At 39.9% G+C, this 17,228-nt stretch overlaps 1 protein-coding gene across 1 annotated transcript; it reads right to left on the bottom strand.

Annotated features, from left to right (window-relative positions):
* Positions 1–5,738: 5,738 nt before the first annotated feature.
* LOC111220268 (heparan sulfate glucosamine 3-O-sulfotransferase 2-like) lies at positions 5,739–10,364 on the bottom strand. The gene is made up of 2 exons (XM_022743295.1): positions 9,862–10,364; positions 5,739–6,717 (listed from the first exon to the last, which is right to left on the bottom strand). The coding sequence occupies exons 1-2, from the start codon at positions 10,362–10,364 to the stop codon at positions 6,099–6,101; spliced, it is 1,122 nt and encodes a 373-aa protein (XP_022599016.1). The 3' UTR covers positions 5,739–6,098.
* Between the last annotated feature and the right edge of the window lie 6,864 nt (positions 10,365–17,228).

The raw sequence follows: 17,228 nt of genomic DNA, 5'->3' as shown, positions 1-17,228 counted from the left end.
TGTGGAGGAAAGCGCTGTGCTGCCTTGATAATAGTTTAAACTGAGATTGATTTATAGGTAAGTCAATAGTCAATGAAGCTCAATATGTGAGTGAACAGGCATTTTTCTTTCAACTGTGGGTCTATTGATATCAAATGTTTTTCTAATATGTGTAGTTATTTGATTTATTGGTGAACACTAGATCAAATATAGTATCATTATTTATTGATCAGAAATTGTTTTAAGACCCAAAAACTCAAAAACTGAAAGTAGATTGAGTCTTTCTCACCAGAGTTGAGTAGCATGTAGCATCAAATTTTTCTGCCTGCTCTCACATTTTCCCACAGTGTCAATTGGTTTTACCCTTATTTTGTATCTGTAATTTGTGTGGAGGCATTTGCACAACAACCCAAGACTGATGTGTGATTTAAAATAGCTTCACATATTGGAGCAGGCTTATGCAGGATCATCTTGGCTGCGTGAATCCCATAATCACAGCCCCCACCCCCCCACCCCCCACCCCTACTAAATGTCATCTGGGTTGTCCCTCCTTTTAGACTGCTCCATATGTTGAAAAAAAGACACCCTTCTCAGTGGTGAAAATGCACCATTGAAATAGTCGCCCCGCTGATATAATTTCCCATTTGCTAATGATTGGGGTTTGGGAATGTGTTCATTACCTGAAAGAACTGTTTGGACATTAAAATCTGCATGCAGAGCCAGTCTACCTGGCTTCCCTCATTGTTGCTCCAGCTTTGCAAGGCTTCCTGCTCAGAGAGCGCTACCACACGATGTAAACCCCCCTCAAAATCCTAATGCACTGCATGTCGACTCAGGTGTGGTCTGGAGTCCAGGGGTTGCTGATGCATCAGATGCGTTTTGGTTTGCAGCGGATGTGAGGTTCATCTGGAGGCAGCCTTGGGATGAGGCTTGTTATTCTCCTCAGTGAGACATGAGGCACACACTCTAATTAGAACACATCTCCTGGTGAGAGAGATGCTGAGGTCTGACTACTCCTCCAATCTAATCAGCTTTCTACCTCACTTAGGCTGCTCCACAGAAAACAGGCTCTCGGCTCGTCTGACAAACAGATACAACAACAAGGAGATGGCACTGAACAACTGTTTCTAATTTGGAGGACTTTGCAGAATTTCACAGATCTAAATCTTGAGAGGGCACGCGTCCAACAAAATCTCACATCTTTGCCATCTTCCTCTCACTCTGCTGGAGACAAGTTAAAAAGGGGTGGGCTGGTGGCTGTTGATGTGTAAAATAGATGCAAAGATCGGAACACGAACACAAAAAAATGTTAGTTGCTTTTAGACAGGCCGTCGTTGATAACATCATTTTGTCAAAAAAAAAAAAATAAAGACAAGAATATTGCCTACGTTTAAAATTACATTTCACTCTAAACTTACGTCTATTACACATCACTTCTTCCTCTTCACTTTGCTGGTTTCCTCCATCAGCCTAATAGAGCACATCACATGCACATGCTTATTAAGTGTCATCCCTCCAGACTCACTTCTAACACTAGTCTGCAAATAGTTGTAGAACATATATCATTATGTACTTGAGACTGTGCCACAGTTGTCAGCACTTCATTTTAATTTGGCTCCTAAGTCACTGGTTATTTCGACCACTGGGACATCCTGTCGGCTGCAGAAGTTAAACTATTCTGAGGCATTAGGACTGAAGGAGGTACACTGCTGAATCCCTGCCTCTGCAGTGTCAGCTGCTGTCTCGCTCGGATATCAGGGAACCTCATTCTATCTCATGTGAGCATCTCGAGCAAAGGATGAGGGCTGTGTGAATGTGTACTATTTTAATTTAGCGCTGCTTAAATGGAGCGAGCATGTAAAATGCATTTTCCTGTAGGCTTGCATTTATAATAGTTAGGGCATTGTTAACAATTATATCTAATACTAACTGCAATATTAACGTTTCAGTGGAGAATTCCTTTTTGAAATAATCCTTTGCCGCTGCCTCCATCTTACTTGTACGCTCATTAAAAATCCAAAGGAGTGAATGTTTGAAGCTACATTAACCAACAGGGATTCTGTAGATGAACTACATTATCTGCATGAGGAGCATCACTGTGACATTTAAACACTTAAAGTCTGTCCTCTGCCTCTGCACTTGACTTTTATTTAGTCTTGTTTTTTGGTGCTTTAGAGAAAAGTAGACCTTTTGCTGTTTTGATTTTCAACCCTCCAGTAATATTAAAAAAAAAAAAAAAAAAAATATGCTGCTTTAAGCATTAATCAATATCAGATCACAATGTTCAAAAATTACTATCAAGAACGCTCTAAGCCTCTTTCCAAAACTCTCCATGGAGTGTGAAAGATAAAAAGAACAATATGTCTCTGCTCATGTCCTTGAAGTCTTATTATTAGTCTCGGCAACAACTAGTCCTTATCAACAGTACTCTTAAAGTATTAATTCGTCCCTTCAGGTATTTTGAGCATTTAATAATTACCTAGAAGCTCCACAGGGATGACACATGTAAATTGTACTATATACGAAAATCCTTTAATTAAAAATATAATCCACACATTAAAACTTAACCTTGTGTTGGGAGTTGCTTGAAATGAATCATTTAGTCACAACATTTCATAACAACAAGAGAAAATATTAATCAACACAATATTCACACGTTAGCTTTAACAAATACTCATTAAGCTTACCAAGCACCTCATTAGCTTGAGTGCAAATAGGTCACGTCATGGTGCTCCGAAATGCAAAGGATTTCATGATTTGCATGGGCTGGCTCCTGAGGGGATTCATATTTGAAGAGAAAGCTCTCTGTGTGTGTGTGTGCGTGTGTGTGTGTGTGCGTGCGAGAGGGTGAGAAAGAGAGAGGGAGAGATTTGACCTGCAAGCAATCTCTGGAGAGCCGTTGACTTGCAGAGTCTAATCAGACTCTGGCTGATGCTTGTTCTAGGGGATTGCTCCTCTCCAGCCCTCAGGCCTAATTAGGACCCATGTGTACCATACAGAGAGCTGCTGCTCACTGTGACTACTGGATAGACGCTCACCTGTGTTGTGCTCAGCAAGCCACAGAAATGAGCTGCTGGCGGGCATGATGACAAGAAGGGCACCGGGTAGGTGTAGGAGCCACACGGCCCACGCCCCCACCTGGAGGTCGTATGAGTTTAATGAATGTGAGGACGGGGAGAGAGAGAGAGAGAGAGAGAGAGAGATGGTGAGTTAATGAAAAGCTGTGAGGACAGAATGTGAGAAAAAGGCAGACGTCTGGGCTGAGAGAGGGTCAAACAGAGTGGAGCATCTTTTATGATTCCTCTCTTAACAATGCACTGTAGCCATTTGCAGAGGAGGGGGAAGCTGAGGAGACTGAGAGGCTGAACATACAGCAGAGTAAAAATACGAACGGGATTTAGGTTTCATAAGCTCAACTTTCTGTATTGCTCTGTCTAACACCAAGAAATCTTCAAAGGATACTGTGTTACATGTAAATTTCAAGAGAACCTCAGATGAAGTAGTATTCAAACAGATAAAAGTACTAGACTTCTGAGGTATGTAGATAACAGAGAGGAGCAATGTGTCCTACATTTCACTGGGAGCAAAATCATTATTAATGAGTATTATTAGATAAGAACACCGATTCTCACAGTTCAATGTTCCAACGTCTATTACTTGTGATTTTGAAAGATACACATTAAAATGCTGAGCAAGTCTCTGCTGTTCTGTTTGTGAGCCGCCCTGCACTGAACCCTAGATGTCTCTATACTCTCTCCATATGTCTGCTTACTCCTGTAGGATCTACATTTGTTGATATTGATTTAATTCTTGCTTGCAGACGTTTGTGATGAGCAACGATTTTATTTTAGGACTGCAAAGAAAGTGGGTGACACTTTATATCACAGCATCACAAGTTACAGTGTAAATTTTTTTTGTACATAGATGTTCCAATTACATATTTACTGTTGCAGGAGTAGGGCAGAAGAACAGGGAATAGGGATAATACATTTTTGTTTGGATGGGACCTAGTATTAAACTATACTAAGTACTTTCAATTCCTCAGTACATATTGAACAAGTATAGGGTACAGTATCCTGATACCACGGACTAGCCCTATAATATATTTTTAGTCTTTGGTCCACAGTTGTAATCCTAATAGTATCCTAGTGTCATTTGCTGAATTTGAATGAACAGCACCCCACTTTATCTTCCAATAAACCTGTTTGTGCTTTGATTGTCAGACAGATCCAAAACTGCATTACTATTCCGCTGTTCATCATCATTAAAATAAATCATGAATAAAAACACCAATTATGTAATTATAGCTGTCAAGGGACTGTCTTGATAATAAGTAGGTTACTCCATTTTTAAAATAAGTTACATGTTAATTTCTCAAAGTACTTGATTTTGTAAATACATCATAATTTTGAAATAAATTGTAGGGCAATTTAATTTTAACATTTCAACACTCATCATTCCTTCATTGTTCTTGCCTTGTTACCCAGTAATAATATTACTTTAAGCCATAACCATGAGATAAAGTCCTTCTTAAACACAATCATTGCCTCTTTATTTCCCAACCCATTGTCTTCTTCCCTTGTAGTTACCAAAATATTTACCAACACTAGTATATAGTTATTTGTACCCCATATACAGTTAAATAATTTAAGGCATGAATTTAAATCATAATCTAAAAAATTACCCATAATATATTGTGTAACATGGAATTCTGAGAACACAATGACTCAATTCACACTGCTTCAACTCATAGAGCCCACTGTAATGTCCCCGTTCATGAATCACAAAAGTGTTTTCCTTTTTGTTTTTGCAGTAGTGTATGAGTCTGGCTGAAGCTCAGACAGTCGGGCTTTAGTATTCGTACCATGCAGCCAAATCCAAACTTTTCACTGCAATCATGTGACATGCAGTCCTAGAATCTATTTGATAACCTGCCACGACTAGGTGTTCCTTGCTTTGTCTTTTGAAAAGTGATTGAAATTCCTCACAGCTACACCCACTCACCCACCTACAACAGAGGCACACGGACAACCTCACAGAATGCAACAAACCAACAAGGATATGTTTTCGCTGGCAACATGGGAGACAGATGTAAACGCTGTCTAACCACAATTTTACTAATTAGATGCAAAAAATACTGATTCAGCTGTTTTTGTGATTAGTTTGAATTTCAATCACAATGTCAACTTTTAGTTTAAAGGAGCATTGTTTGATTTGGTGTGTTGTTTTATATAAGTCAAGCAAAAGCCGGGAGTAGGAGGGGATTTAAAAAGTGATTAACACTTTTGTGAAATGCATGTTATCAAGGTCAAGGCTTCAGATGAGACAGAATCAATCATTTGATAAATGTATTTGTGCATCTGTTTCATTTAATGATGTACATGGACAAGCAGTGTGGGTAAGGCAGTGATTAAATACTTTTTGTAACAAAAATATAAACATGTTTTTTTTTGCAAACAAAGCACAGACTACAAAGTGAAGTGCTGAATGTTACAGCATGGATGAACTTATATGATTCATGCTGGGAAAAAATGAAAAATAAAAAATCTCTCACTCTATATAGAAACTGATGAGACCAACAGTTAGCAACATTAGGTGGTTCACACTTGTGCTATGGCTTTACATTTCGGATTTACCACCACAGTGCAGCAGCTTAATTCTGCTCTCCCTGAAGACTTCACTGACATTTTCCAAGGTCTTGCTTTCAAACCCTGCCTTGATTAGTGAAGCAGGTTTTAAGAGGAACTAATCCCATTCCCTGGAATTTCCTCTATTTTTATAAACCAGTCAGGAAATGGGGAATCCAGTGGGCAATAATATACGGTTACAGGAACTGAAATCATGTGATCCTGAAGCTGAAATAATGGCTATATCTAGCAACAAACAGGATACTGATGCTGGCTGGTAACTGATCATTACAAGTGCAAAAGCAATGTCATAGAATAGATTTTGCTCTGTTCATTAGTGTCACTTGAAAGAATAATACTGTTTTTGACATTTCACACAAATTGTCTGAAGGCTGCTCAGAGTTCCCCTCCGCCTTCATATTACTGTAGGCAAATTATTTTAAAAGAAGATTCAGAGAATACATAAATCTTTCAAAAATATGTCTCATACCTTTACTCCCACTTAAAATCATGGCCCACCATTTCATAAAACTTGACATTGTAAGGTCTATAGAAGTCTCGCAATTGCTCAATAGCATCTCTGTCTATCTGCACATGAGTTCTGCCCTTGGACTTGCCCAGGCAGCGAGGCGAGCCGCTGCTCTCCGGCTTCTTAAGGCAAGGGAAGCCTTTGGTGCGGTTGAAATAGAAGTGTTTGTCTGTGACGATGCGCTTTAACCCGAGGAAGTCTTGCACCCGAGCCAACTCTCCCGCTGGGTCAGTGATGAGACGCTCTCCGCTCACAAAGTGGATCTGAGCCAGAGGGAAGTAACGTAGCCAGTTTTCGAGGTGCAGAGCGTAGAGGCCGATCCGAATGGCGTTCCAGGACGTGTCCACAATGCCCAGGCACTGGTTTCTAAAGGCCAGCTCCTGGAAGCTTGGCAGGTCGGGAGTTTTGGATAAAGTCTGTGTGTAATCTGATATTGCCCGAGTGACGGGGTCTCTCACCACCACAATGAGTTTGGTATTGCGGGACATGGTGGAGATCCGGTGTGGTGTTTCTTTTGTCACAAAGTAGCTTGGTGTCTTCTCCATTGTGATTTGGCTTTCAAGAGTCCTTGGCATTAAACCTCTGAATGAAAGATGAAAACACAAAGTAAAAGTTCCAATAACATAAAGATTTCTCATTCACACTGACTTTATCTTAAGAGTTTCTGTCTTCATATTTTCTAGCTGTTTTGAATTGCTTAAATACCGTGAAGGGTAAAAGACTTGGATACAAAGGACATATTGTCCTTGTATTCACTCTGTCAAATGGTAAAAAGTGTATTTTAGATGTCTATTTAGGGCAGGATTACACAAGTGATTTGCAAAGATATAAAACCTCACAAACTGAGTAGCTCCAGTTTGACTGTGAACCCACTTTCTCCATGTAAATGCTAATAGGAGCACAGAAGCAAAGTCATAGTAGTTTATTGTCACTGGAGACCTGTCTTGCAGACAGCTCTCTTGTGCATCAGCCCTGCATGGTTCAAGAGCAATAAATCACCATGAATGCAAACAGAACACATATAGCAGACTGACTTCTGGGTCTTCTAACTAGGCCATTGTGGTCTTTGAAAGAAATTATGTGAAGAGGTACGCCTTCCCACAGTAATAGTTTGATTGGAAACCATCAAAGATCAAGGACAGACTTTAACAAGAGCCTGTAAATAGGGCTGTAGCTAAAGATTATTTTCATCATTAATCAGTCAGACATTTTGTCTATTGGTCGCTTCATCATTTGTCAATACAAGACCAGAAAACTGTTTAAAATGCCCATCACAATTTCCTACATCTGACAGTGATGTCATGATTCATTGTCTATGTTATTGTTTTATGTCATGTTTTATTTTGTCTGTCCAGCATCTAAAAATATTCATGTAAATGTCAAGACAAAGAAAATTGATTTTTTTTTTTTTTTTTTTTTTTACATTTGAGAAACAAACTAGAGAATGGATTTGTATTTTGTAATTAAAAAGACTTAAATGGTTACTTGATGATTGAAATAGTTTCTGATCAATTTTGGCGACTATTTTAATAATCGATTAATCGACTAATTGTTGCAGGTCTATCTGTAAATTAAAGCCCTTGTGTGTTTTTTGAAATTTGACTGGTGCATTATATCTGCTGCTTTCAACCAATTGATTTCTGTGTCCCCAGGTTGTATTGAAACTACCACTAGGAGGCACCATTTCAAGTATGTTACAGTCCTACTCGCATAGGATTAAATTACATTCTACCATAGTCTAAAGTTGATTGAAACAGCTGGAAAATGAAGCTCAGATGAATTTTTGGTGCTTACTTTGCTGAAAGGTTTTGTTGTGCCGCAAACAGCCTGTGAAATAATATGAAATGTTTATTTGTTTTCCACAGGAGCGTTGCTCCCTGGCCGACCTGGCTCTGCACTGCAGCCTTTAGTATTGCACAGACTTGTGCCAATTTATTGCATTTCTCATTTGGTCTCGCCAGTCCAGTCACCATCTGATGCATCCACACTCAGGGAGTGAACCTCAGGGATCTTTATCACTACTGTTTTCTTTATTCTTTTGTTTGCATGAGACAAAACAGCAGCACACTCAATGGCATGCTGACAATGAGACTATGACTACTCCAAACAATACTTTGGCCTTCATTGATGAGTGTTTACGAGATAGTTTCAGAGAGGCAACTCTTTATTTTGAAAGCAATCCTCAAAAGTAAGTGAGTTGGCATTTGACCTTTCCTCGACAGCTTTGACAGCTGCCAGTCAAGTTACGGTGATGGGGGAGGGTTCACACCTCCAAGACATTTCTGAGATGAAAGGGCTTCAGCCTCTAACTGTCCTGAATAGTGCCAATTAGTGGAGATACGTTCAGTCTTATAATTATTTTATAATACTCCTAATACATATACCTCCTGCAGGGTACATGGCAGCCAATCATTAACATAAAATGTATTTGGAAGTCTATGTGAATGTGTTGTGCATGGTTGTCTCTTTGTGTGCATATGTGCACAGTATTTCATAACTTAACCACAACACACATCTGCTTTACATCTGTAATTAAGGAGTTTTAAATGATGTGGCTGCTTCATGTATGGAGTATATAGGTAGATACTTGATGATCTGTCAAACAAAGCAATTTGATGGGGAAGCACTTTGTTAATGGTGCATTCATTTAGAATTTTTAAATCAATAAATCACCCACTTTAATGTTCATTTAGAGATATTAGTAAAACTATTACAAACAAGAACAAGACAATAGCTCAGAGGCCTGGCAGCTACAGCGGGCCTGCACACTGCAGTTTACACTGTGTGCCTCCAGAGGTTGGATTTTTATGAGAAATCTGATGAATTGCTCCACAGTACATCTAAAAAAAAAAAACAGCCCCTGTTCTGCGGGTGTAAACAGAAATCAGGCCTCCAAAGTTTCTTGCAATAAGAACATGAAATGAATCAAGAGACTGGAAAACACATCGAGCATGTTTACCATTCTCAAAACACAGTGTACTGTACACAGAGAGGCACCCTGGAGAGGAAGGGGGACAAGGACAGTGCAAGGCCGTATTTTTAACAGCAACAAGCTGATTTTACATGAGTGATTTTAAATCTCAGAGGAACTTACACTGGCTGGCAGGAGGCACATCATTTTCTACATTGCAAAATATTGGGTAACTCCTCCAAGAATAGATAGACTTGCACAGAAAAGAAATCTTAGGAAAAAAAACTAGGCCTACATTAAGTACATTTGATCAGCCACAACTTACCTGAATTCCCTTTAAATTCCAATTCTAGAAATTGGAATTGAATTAGACATTTATGTTCGGCAAATATAATCTTTTAGATTGCAAAGCAAGAATATTCACACAGTGTACTGACTGCCCATCTTATACATCCTTCCTCACCATTCGTTTGCAATCAGATACGTGCATGTTAGATTAATGATCTGATCCTATGTCCAGAGACTCCCATGAGTCTTTGCGGGCCCCCAGCTGAGTGAAAATGCTACACTTTAAGCAATATAGGCAACTAAGTACTGACCCCACAAACAGAAGTGATCAACAGTCACTATAATTCATTTTCAGTGTCCACAGTGTAGAAACTTGCATAATGTATCACACCAACAATCGCAGTCTCTGATTTCTTGCCATAAAACGTGAATGAACTGTAATCGTGTTGTCATTTGCAGGTTCCGTTTATATATTCGATTACAGGCACAGATGGACACGCACCTGTGCAGGTGAGATATGCTCTTACCTGTACCACTCCAGGCCTCTATCATAGTTCCTGTCGAAGAAGTGTGTCTCGGTGCCAGCCGCTCGCACATCAGGATGGATTCTGATGAACTCCAGCACAGCTCTCGTCCCTCCTTTTTTCACACCAACTATGATGGCATTTGGTAACTTTTTATTCCCAAACTTTAAACTACCGATCGGGGGGCTGGGCGTGTCATTCCTGACGATGTGGAGAGTCAAAGAGGATTTTTGGTCGCTTTTCAGCCGAGATGCCTCAACACTGCTCGCCCTCTCGTCCAGCGGCAAAACGCAGGAGAGGGATTTCTGAAGGCGCCTTTTGGCTCCATCGGCCAGGACGCGTTGGCAGCTCGGCGTCGGATCACCTGATTTGTGCATGATGGTATCGGCAGGGAATAGTGCACAGTAGCACAAATATGAAAGGAGAAGGGATAGTAAGCAAATTGATGTTCTTGTGAGCCTGTGAGAGAAGGGGAGAAGCCGACTGAAGAGGAGCACGCATGCCATCTCTCCATGGATATGAACAGTGCATGGTTTTCTAATTGATTCTGCGATCCGTCCTTTCTGGTTTGTTTTAGACGCTTAAGTGGCTGTGAACTGCTCACCGACTCCAAAGCAGGAAAAAAAAAAAAAACTTCAGTTGGTGGTCAGCACTTCCATCACTTGATCACGCAGCATATTAACACAATCCCTCCGTGTCCCATCTCCTCAGTTCGGGAACTGAAAAGGCGTCCCTCGCCGCGCACTGAGTTTGGCAACGACGTCCTCCTTTAAAACTCCTGGACGCCTCCATGGTCATCACGCACGGGTGAGGAGCAGAGGGGTGCGCGCGCTCTCTGGCAACTTGAGCGGACTGTCGGCTCCAAACCGACTGAGCGACAGAGAAATACTTCAACACGGTGACGTCAGAGCATCTTTGCATTTAAAAAAAAAAAAAAGGAAAAAAAGTGTCCAGTTCTCTCCTCTCACTCGTCTGACCTTACTCACTTCTCAGCATGCAGGTGTCTTTTTTTGGCACACTTTATATCTGCTGCATATAAACATGGAGGCGCGAGACTATTTTTTGCAAGTTGAATGATGCATCCCCATATATGATTTTTTTTCTTCTTCCCAGCCAGATGAGATTCAGTATATAATTTCAATATGTCTATATGTGTGAAGGATGAAGCAATAGTAGTTACACCAACGGCACAAAACGGATAAGAAACACATCCACCATTTAATACTTTCATGACCCTAACCAGCGGCACTGCAGCCCTCCATTCAGAGGAAGCTGCAGCGTTACAGCCGTTTTCATCCTCTTGCGCAAATCAGCACTAGTTTCCTCCTTTCTGTTGAAGTGACCTGAGGTTACCTTTTTTGATAACTAACTTAACATTTGTTTTTATTTAATGGTTTGTCCATGTCTAGCTAACTGCCAGTTGAGTTTTACTTGAACCACTGCTTAAAATCAACATCACTCACTGCTTAAACTTTGTGAGAACCCCCCCCCCCCCCCCAGAACAGAAAATTAAATATCCATAATGCCACAACTGGGCAAATTCCTATTGCTGATGAAGATCATTTGATATGATTGAAAGCACAAGAACAGTTTTGTCTTTCAACTGCTGTTTCCACATTTAAAGGTGTAATGTGTAAGATTGTGCTACTTGCTCCATCTCCATAGGGGGCAGCATTTCACCTCTTCGCTGCTGTCTAGTTAATCATGTTGTTTTCCCATGTTCCTTATCATTTATTTTTTGTACATGCATTTATTATTGATAGATAGCATAGTTGATAGCACTAAAACAAATTATGAGTACTTGTAGTACAAACAGTATGTTTTTATTTACCTATAAAAAAAATATGAAGGCATACTGCATGACACATGGGTGTCAGGCTAGAGCAGCATGATGAAGGGATGATGACATCATCACAAAGGCAGAATCAGAAAATAAGGTTTATTGATAGGTAGTTTTTTACTTACAAGATATTTGGCTTGGGGTTTGGTGCAGTAAACAATGAACATTAACAAGAAATAATAAAAAGTTAACATACTGCAACAGTCAAAAAGATAAATATACATAGATACACATATTAAAAAAAAAATAAAACTGAAAAAAACTGTGCTTAAGTGTTGACCTAGCAGGATGTGCAAAAGATCACAGTATAGACAATATCTGTTCTGTGCAGGGATAATACTCCGAGGTGTTACTGTAATGTGGTTGATGAGGCCAGACAGAAGAAAAGGCAGGTGCTGGTCCATCACTGGGGAGGACTGGACTAGAATCTAGTGTCATAAAGGGGTATAACAACACGGCCTGGGACGCAGCTTGTTGGTTAGCATGCTCATTCCAGTAGATATCTCTGAAATACATTAGATGGAGGTCTTAGTCATGACATCACCATGGTGGCTCCTTCACATGCTATTGATAGTGTTATAGTTCATTTTTTGAACATTTTAAACTAAAATTCTGGCCAGATCTTATACATTGCACCTTTAAGACTAAACTTTGATGTGTTGATACTTTTGAGTTGATTTTTTTGCTTTGATGAAGGTTTTGTTTCAGGAACACGTCTTTCCTGTTATGTAACATATTTTGTTGACTGACTGGAGTTTGGAGATAACGAGGAAAAACTCTGACCAGAGTTGCCAGCCATCTGCCTGTATTTGCAATTTAGTTCATATTTTTCCATTTCCCATTTTGGAAACTGCAGCATGAGCGGCTAACACACTGTTAGGATGGAGCTTTTAGAGACACAGGAGTCCTGAGGTCCTGGAGCAGTTGCCCACTTTGCTCGCCAGCCCTGAGGGGGTGTATCTCCTCGCAGCCTGAAACCAGTAATCTTGTGCCTGGCATCTCTCTCCTCTTAGCAGAGGTGGTGTTGGTGTGAGCAAAGTGTGCAGGGTAAGTCATCTCTCTTAGTTTCCTGATGACTGATACAAATGCAGACAAGCCTGAGGTGGAAACAGAAGAGGATAAAAACTCCCAGGACTGCAGATATACGCATGGGGAGGAGTTGAGGTGTCACAGTGTTGCTCCCGCGGGTGTCTGCGCCCAATCTCAGAGGCCTCTGATTAAAGAATGATTTATAGGGGCCGGTCGGAGAGGCCCGCTCAGCAATTCGTCTAGTGAATGAGATTTTTCCTCAGGAAGAGGGCGGGTAAATCAAACCTTGGGGCGAGAAGCCTGCAAAGCTCGGCGATAGGGCTCAGTGATTAAATGTTATAATCGCCTGTGCTGAGTGTGCGGCTTGTTTTTGCAGTGCCACTATCAAGGATACTGGTACCTGAAATCAGTTTATCCTTAGTTTAATTTACAGAGCATATGTCTTGGTTTTTTTTTATTACGGAGGCGAGAGACCGTTTTAGACCAACTATGACAGAAGAGCAACGTGGAACAATTTAATTCCATACCGTTTTTTTTATTTTACACTGTCATTTTATAAAGAAAAGAAATTGTGTGAGAGGAGTTAAAAGTAGCTGATACAAGAGCAGATTTTTCATGTATCAGGATCTAACTTTTAGGGGAAACAAAATAAATGTGTCTGGCAATATACACTGTTTTTCCTTTGTGCTGTTGGTTTCCTTTTGCAGATTACTGGATAAAGGCCATAGTTTGCCCACTGACCACTCTATCAGCTGCACTGCTCATTTGTCTGAGGTAGGTGAAACATCAGGAGGGGGGGGGGGGGGGGTTGTCAGCTTGTCTCGCCTCTTGATCTGACACTGGGTGCAGATACAGATGATCCAGGATGAGAAAACACTCCCACTGCTTCACTTCACACCCCTTTTATGAAACAATACACACACACACACTGAAGTGTTTTGTCTGGTGACAAACATGCAATCGCAGTGTTCCTTCAGTCAGTGTGTCAGTTGACACAGTGTTAGGATATAAATGTAGCGTCAGATAATCCAGTAGTCCAGACGCTAACAGTGTGAAGAACATTTTTAAGCAGGCAACAGTGGATCTGTACGTTTAGTAGCCTATCAGCTGCATTGACAGTGAAAAGAAGACAGACTTTGTAGATCCTGTAACAATCAAAACAAACCAAAACCTCCAGCACAGAAAAATCCTGAGCAGCTTTCACTTGGACTCCTTTATCCTTTGTAGCTTTAATACATGCAGTCTGTGAATTCAGATTCTCCTCTCTTCTGTGTGTAGGCCACAGAGACAAGTGACACCAAAAATGTGATTCATCATAAATCTTTAATTTATGAATAGTACATGGGTTTGAAAGTAGTTTCCACTAATGTCATTCTTCAACTGTGAAATTTATGGGGGTAGCCGTGTTGGCCATCCTTTTAAGGCTTGTGAGTGCCCAATACACATCGCAATACTGACCTCTGCTGGTCATATTATGGCAATGCACCAAACGGGCGACATTTGGCTGGTTCCGCCAATGTACTCAAGTGAAAGTGAAAGCTTTCAAGGCGTAAACATTGCATTTCGTGTATCGTTTGGATTGGTGTCGGACGAAACAATTCGACTATAAATCGACTCGAAGAGTAAGTTTCTAAGTTTTCTAAATGAAATGATTTACTGCCATGTCTCTTATAAATCGTTGTATGATGTGCTGTCTGCTGGCAAAGCTACAAATGACGTCCTGAACAAATTGCTTCAAACAAGGTTTAATTATTCCAAAACATTTTGAAAACCTTTCAAACCTTTAAAAAACCTAATTGGAAGAGGTGTAGATGACGTCACCTATAAAAGTGAACCCCTGTGAGTTACCACAGGCGTTCCCTTTTCATTGTTGTTGGTCTCCCCGAGGCCAATGTTGTATGATGTGGAAAAATAATGATAATAATTGCAAACTAAATTTTTTCCTTCAAATATAAGTATTGAAGTACTAATCCTCTCCTTTGCAACAAACTGGGTTTACATATTAGATAAAGGTACCAAAATGCAAATTTGACCATTAAGCCAAACTAGGACTCAGGTTGTATGTTATATGGATTCTGTATGATCAAACATATCATCCTTCCTTCTCTTTGCTAAAAAAGTTCTTCAGAGACAAGGAAATGCAGATTACAGTATCTTGCGTAGTGACCAACAATATATCTTGGGAAATTAGATCCCAGAGAGGCATAAACCTCCCCTTGACCTGTTAGGAGCAAACCTTTCTAAAACATGATTAACAGATTAACATCTAGGTTTGTGATTCGGGGGGAGCAGTTACACAGATGGAACATGTGACAACCCCTCCCATCACAAACATGACATCACTGTTTATTATAAGATATTTTCAAAAGTATCAAGCTGATAGAATTATTTTTAGTGTGCAGTTTGAGTTGTTGAAGAGGGTTCAGGATCTCCAAGACCCTCAACAGAAAGTTATGGTGAGGGAAAACTAAAATTTGACTTTTCTTTTTTTTTCTTTTTCAGGAAAAATGGCAAAAATTTACTCGTATGTTGCCGGAAATACATTGGAGGCTCACCAGAAATTTCTTAAAAAACTCACCAAAAAAGGTGCAAAGACAGTGAACTCACCTGAGGAGAGAGAAGCGACTATTGTCTTCTGTCCCATTGTCAGTCGTTTTGAGTCTGACATCAACGCAGCCTTAGATGCAGCTTTGTCCAAAATCCCAGGTAAACGTGCAGATACCCAAACACAAGAGAAAATGTTACATTTATATTTTGTCTTTTAGCTGCAAAGTATGATCTGTGTTGTCTGTCTGTGCCACAGATTTAGGAAGCCAGAAAGTGATCCTGGTGGCGATGCATCACACTTTTGACCCAAACTACACTTTGCCAAACACCAGAGACCGGAACCCTTTAGTCACCTTTCAGGTAGACTGTCTCTTTTACAAAGACATGGGACTTTTCCGTTGTGCTCGTAATAAAATGGCATGGAAGAAGGTCCGTGAAGAGGTAATTGCACAAGTTATGCATCGTTTTTATATGGTGTTTTATACATTTATTGATTTTCATATTTTCTTGATCATTTTGTTCGGAAATTATGTACCCAACATCCTCATCTCCCAATGCATATTTACTATCCTTGTGTTTACTATACATTTATCATAGAGTTTGACACTTGTTTTGTTCCTTTTTTGCAGCTGGGTCTTAGAGCTGGACCATTTGCAAAAATACCAAAAAATTGAGTCGGAATATCAGCATTTAAAAAAAGATCTGAGAAGTCAAGAGGCCCGCTGTTGGAATAAAGAGAACGCAACAGACTTTCACATAATGCTTGCCTAAACACTCTTTAACTGCCCTCAGTTTGAGCTGTGGTTTTGATGCATGCACATGAATGTGATTGCTCATTATTTATTTCTTTCTTTCGTTTTCATGATGGTTGGTTAACCATGTGTCCTCTGTTGTTAAAATATGACAATACTGTGTACTTAAAATTTTCAAATAATATATAAGCTTATAATGATGTTCCTTGTACAATGCAGAATAAAGCAATCTCATGCATATACACTTTGCTCTTTGTGATGTGGGCTCATTTCATGGTGAGTGGTTCTTACTGAAGGCATTGTGTGCTTATCCTCTAGTTTTGCACAACAGGAAACTAAGAACATGAGTGCTGCAGAGTGTAAGGCCCTGCAGTTACATTGATCTAGTTATCATTCATCTGACTCTTGCTCATTACATGCTTACAGCTGTGTGAGTCTCAAAGTGACAGTGTCCTGCAAATGTGGTGATGGACAGAAAAAGCTGCTGTCCATGGATATTACATTCTTTCAGCGTTTCAGAGGGTTAGCAGCTCTGCGAGGCTAGACTTGAGCAAAATGATGCTTTGAGCTTAATGCTAACACCAGCATGCTAACATATCCACAATGGCATGATGTTAACATGCTGATGATTAACAGGCATATTTACCATCATAGTGAAGCATGTTAGCATGCTAACACTAATAATAATTAACACTAATAATTAGCACTAAACACAGCAGAGGCTGATGTAATTGTCATTATTTTTGGCCGGTAATTGCTAATAAAAAAAAAAAAAACTTGACATATTCAAATTTGAACCTGATAATGGGGCTACTTGGGAGTGTATATCTATATATCTGTACCACATTTCATGATAATTGATCTAACAGGCATAGCATTTCAATCAAAAGCACAAATGTGAACTTAATGGTGGCGCTAGATGATAAGTCAAGGGATCACCAAGGTCAGACAGATTCATCCTCTGGGAACCATGAATTTGTCTACAAAATTTTGTGTTAAATCATCTCGTAGTTATTGAGATATTTAAGTCTGGACAAAATTGATGAACTGATGTACCCACATTGCTCTCCAAAGGCCACATCGCTAGCATGACTAAAATTTCTTCTTTATTTGCACATGATCCTAACATAGTGCATATTGTATTATTGTGTATTCACAGAACTACAAAAATTTATATATCAAGTCATCTATGTCCCTAATGC

Source organism: Seriola dumerili, unplaced genomic scaffold (genome assembly GCF_002260705.1).
Source record: "Seriola dumerili isolate Sdu_G_001 unplaced genomic scaffold, Sdu_1.0 BDQW01000068.1, whole genome shotgun sequence".
Taxonomy (NCBI): domain Eukaryota; kingdom Metazoa; phylum Chordata; class Actinopteri; order Carangiformes; family Carangidae; genus Seriola; species Seriola dumerili.
The sequence above is the reverse complement of the archived record's forward strand: the minus strand, read 5'-3'. Positions and strand labels throughout refer to the sequence as shown.